At 31.6% G+C, this 3,898-nt stretch overlaps 1 protein-coding gene across 1 annotated transcript; it reads left to right on the top strand.

Moving 5' to 3' along the window:
• The first annotated feature begins 1,473 nt into the window (after nt 1-1,473).
• Nucleotides 1,474-2,157, top strand: LOC101515010 (uncharacterized). The gene is made up of 2 exons (XM_004497634.1): nt 1,474-1,866; nt 2,002-2,157. Exons 1-2 carry the CDS (start codon nt 1,474-1,476, stop codon nt 2,155-2,157), a joined length of 549 nt encoding a protein of 182 aa, XP_004497691.1.
• Nucleotides 2,158-3,898: the final 1,741 nt, after the last annotated feature.

Below are 3,898 nucleotides of genomic sequence, written 5' to 3'. Positions count from 1 at the left end.
AGCATTACAAATCAAATCGTATTAAAATCAAGAAAGCAAAATCAGTAAAACGAAGAACGTTTTTGGCAGATTTCTAGAAAACGAAGAACGTTCTCCGCATCTGCCATAAACAAGAATGATCAAATTTTTATGTAAAAGATTAGATCCAAGAAGTGTTATCCATTTCATATCTTCATCAGTAATATATAAGGATCAATCTAAGCAAGAATTATTCCAGAATTCGAAGACTCAACAACTTGCTTCATAAAAATCATAAAGCAAGATCATTCTCCAAGTCAAGCAAATCCAAGTACAAATGACAGACTGTAAAGAACACTGCTATTGTACCTTCAAACAAACCTGCATACATGACTTAAAGCTTGTAATCATTTCAAACAACTGACAAGATCACAAATATAAGCCAACTCATCTCCAACAATTTCGAAGAACGTTCTTGGTTCTCAAGAACATTCCTGGTTTCAGCAAGAACAACCCTGCTTTATGACTCATCTTATCCATTCACTTACTCATGACAGTTGGCCTACTACCAATGGTTAAATGAGTTGTCATAAGCACTCATGAAGCCTATAAATAAAGCTTCACAATGAACAACAAATCAGAACTCAAAGTGTCAAGCAGAACATCACGCATTCAAATCATACTTGAGCTTCTCAAATCATTCTAAGTTTGCAATTTCATTTCTTAGTGTGATATTAGAATAAGTGATTACTAAGTTCTAATATATAAAATCTATTTCTCAAACAAGAGTTGATCAATACCATATTCTAACATTCTCAAAATCATTACTTTGTAACTCAAGGCTATATTGTTAAACATAGCTTGAGCAATAGAAATCCTTTTATGATTTAAAAGATAATTTGTAAAATCCTTTCTGAAATAATGTAAGGTAACCTGTGGCAATCCTTTATAGGTAGAAAGGTAGAACCTTGTAATAGATCAAGACTGATATATGGAAACAGTGTGAAAACCAAGAAAGTTCTTGCTTTGAAGCACTTAGTGGAAAATCTCACATTTGTGAGGATTGGACGTATCCCGTGTTTGGGTGAACTAGGATATATGTTTGTGTGATCTCTCTATCCCTATATCTATTTATTATTTATCTTACATTCAGTTTTTATATTGATAAATTGATATTGTTGTTTTTCAACTACCCAAGAACGTTCTTCGTTTATATCCAAGATCAATCTTAAGTAAAAACTTTTAGTTTTTTTTTATAAGAATTTTAAAAAGGGGCAATTATAATTCAAACCCCTTTCCTCATAATTGACATTGTTACTTCAATTGGCATCAGAGTCAGTCTCTAAGGAATAAACACCCAAAAAGTGTTAGAGCAAAAGATTCAGGAAGATAATGTCAAAAGCTAAATACATTGTTGAATGAGGGTCATCAAACATACCACCATACTTTGATGGCTAAGATTATAATTTCTGGAAAAGCAAAATAAAATTATTCTGAAAATCACAAGACATTGGTATGTGGCGAATTATCAAAGATGGAGACTTCATACCAAGAATAGATCAAACCGATGCAACATTTGTTGAAAAGAAAGAAGCAAATTGGACAATAGATGAAAAATCTAAGGTACTTATAAACTCAAAATCTCAATTATTTTTATCATGTGCTTTAAGCAAGGAAGAAGGTGAGAGAGTAGATGAATGTGATACAGCAAGGAAAGTATGGGGCACACTGCAAACTCACCATGAAGGAACAAGCCATGTTAAAGAAACAAGAATTGACATTGGCATTCGAAAGTTCAAAATATTTGAAATAAATGAAGGAGAAACAATCGATAAAATGTACTCAAAATTCACAACCATAGTGAACGAAATGCGTTATCTTGGCAAAGCTTATTCAGTGCAAGACATGGTAAGAAATATCATGAGATGTCTTCCAATCATGTGGAGACCAATGGTGACAGCTATAAGTCAAGCCAAAAATCCTGAAGTACTAGGCTTGGAATAACTTATTGGAATTCTAAGGACACATGAAGTATTATTACAGGAAGATAAACTTGTAAAGAAAAGCAAAATAATATCTTTAAAAGCATCTCAAAATTCACCAAGTATTCAACAAGCAAATGAGAAAAGTGACTCAGAAGAAAACCAAGAACATGTTGATGAAGAGATTTCTCTTTCACAAGAAAGATACAAAGAATAATGAGGAGAAGAAATCAGATCAAAAAGGGATCTCCAGATAAAATTAAGTTCAAAACTGAAGTGGATAAAAGTAAAATCACTTGTTTCAAATGCAATAAACAAGGACATTATAAAACTGAATGTCCATTAAACAAAAGAGTGCCAAAGAAATTCCCCTTCAAGAAGAAGTCAATGATATCAACCTGGGATGATTCTAATGAATCAGAAGCAGATGAACCTAAAGAAGTCAACCTATGTCTAATGGCAAACACTCTTTTGTGTGAACATATGGAAAAAGAATTTGATAATTTGCTAAATGATTCAAACTTTCTTATTCAAAATTATAGTTCTTTTAAAGAAAAACTTCACAAAGAAAAAGAGGCGAAAGAGAAAACTCAGGCTATAAATGATAAACCTAAAGAGATCATAAAAATTGGAAAGAATCTCAACAAAAAATTTTGATACTGAAAGTTCAGAAAGTCAACAACGATCTTCACTTCAAAAGGAGAACGTTCTGCTTAAAACTAAAGTTGAAATTCTTAAAAATAATTTGTCAAATTTTATTAAAGCTACTGAAAAAGGAGAACGTTCTCCAATAAATGTAACAAAAGAAGAATGTTCTGGAGCTTTACCAAAACCAGTTGCAACTCAGCTGTCTAAATCTTTTTCAAAACAAACTACTAGATATTCCTCCTAATCCAAGAATGGCCACTCTGAGATAATATACAACATTAAAAAGGAATCAGATTTTAAAACTAACACTCCAGGACCCAAAACTAAGTGGGTACCTAAAGTTAATGGAACAAATCATACAGGATGGTTTTCAAGATATCAAGAAAATCCCATGGTTCTCGGATAGTGGTTGTTCAAGACATATGACCGGTGATAAAAATTGTTTCATGTCATTCATCAAAAAGGATGGAGGATCTGTAACATTTGGCAACAATGATCAAGCAAAAATCAAACGCAAAGGAACTATAGGTAAAATAAATTCTGCCAAAATCAATGATGTGAAATATGTTGAAGGATTGAAACATAACCTTCTTAGCATTAGTCAACTCTGTGATAATGGCTTTGAAGTTACTTTCAAACCAAAAATATGTGAAGTGAGAATGGCAAATCCTGTTGAAATGATATTTTCTGCGTCCACAAAGAAAAACCTTTATATTGTATACATTGAAGAACTACCAGTTGAATAGTACCTCATGTCCATAAATAAAGACAAATGGATATGGCATAAGAGAACTGAACATGTAAGTATGAAAACAATTTCAAATTTATCAAAATTAGATCTTGTTAGAGGGCTTCTTTAAATAAACTTTGAAAAAGATAAAACATGTGAAGCTTGTACATAAAGAAAACAAGTTAAGATTAATTTTTTATCAAAAGAATTTATATAAACCAAAAAACCTCTTGAACTACTTCACATTGATCTTTTTGGTCCCATCAAAACTACTAGTCTAGGAGGTATGAAATATGGATTATTTACCGTTGATGATTTTTCTAGATACACATGTATACTATTTTTAAAACAAAAGGACGATGCATTTGATGCCTTCAAAAACTTTTATAAAAGGTTCAAAATGAAAAGGAATCCAATATAATCACTATGAGAAGTGATCAAGGAGGTGAATTCATTAATGCATCTTTCAAAACATTTTTTGATGAACTTGGTATCTCTCATAATCTATCTTGTGCAAGAACTCCTCAACAAAATGGAGTTGTTGAAAGAAAAAATAGAACTTTGCAAGAAATGGCAAGAA

This window comes from Cicer arietinum, chromosome 4 (assembly GCF_000331145.2).
Source record: "Cicer arietinum cultivar CDC Frontier isolate Library 1 chromosome 4, Cicar.CDCFrontier_v2.0, whole genome shotgun sequence".
NCBI classification, from domain to species: domain Eukaryota; kingdom Viridiplantae; phylum Streptophyta; class Magnoliopsida; order Fabales; family Fabaceae; genus Cicer; species Cicer arietinum.
Note: the sequence above shows the minus strand (reverse complement) of the source record. Positions and strands in the feature narration are given on the sequence as shown.

Bases quoted from the DNA above. Each gene is read 5' to 3' on its own strand.
- LOC101515010 (XM_004497634.1), top strand. From the start codon at position 1,474: ATGTGGCGAATTATCAAAGATGGAGACTTCATACCAAGAATAGATCAA. The intron at 1,867-2,001 runs GTAAGAAATATC...GTATTATTACAG, and splicing joins CTTATTCAGTGCAAGACATG to GAAGATAAACTTGTAAAGAA.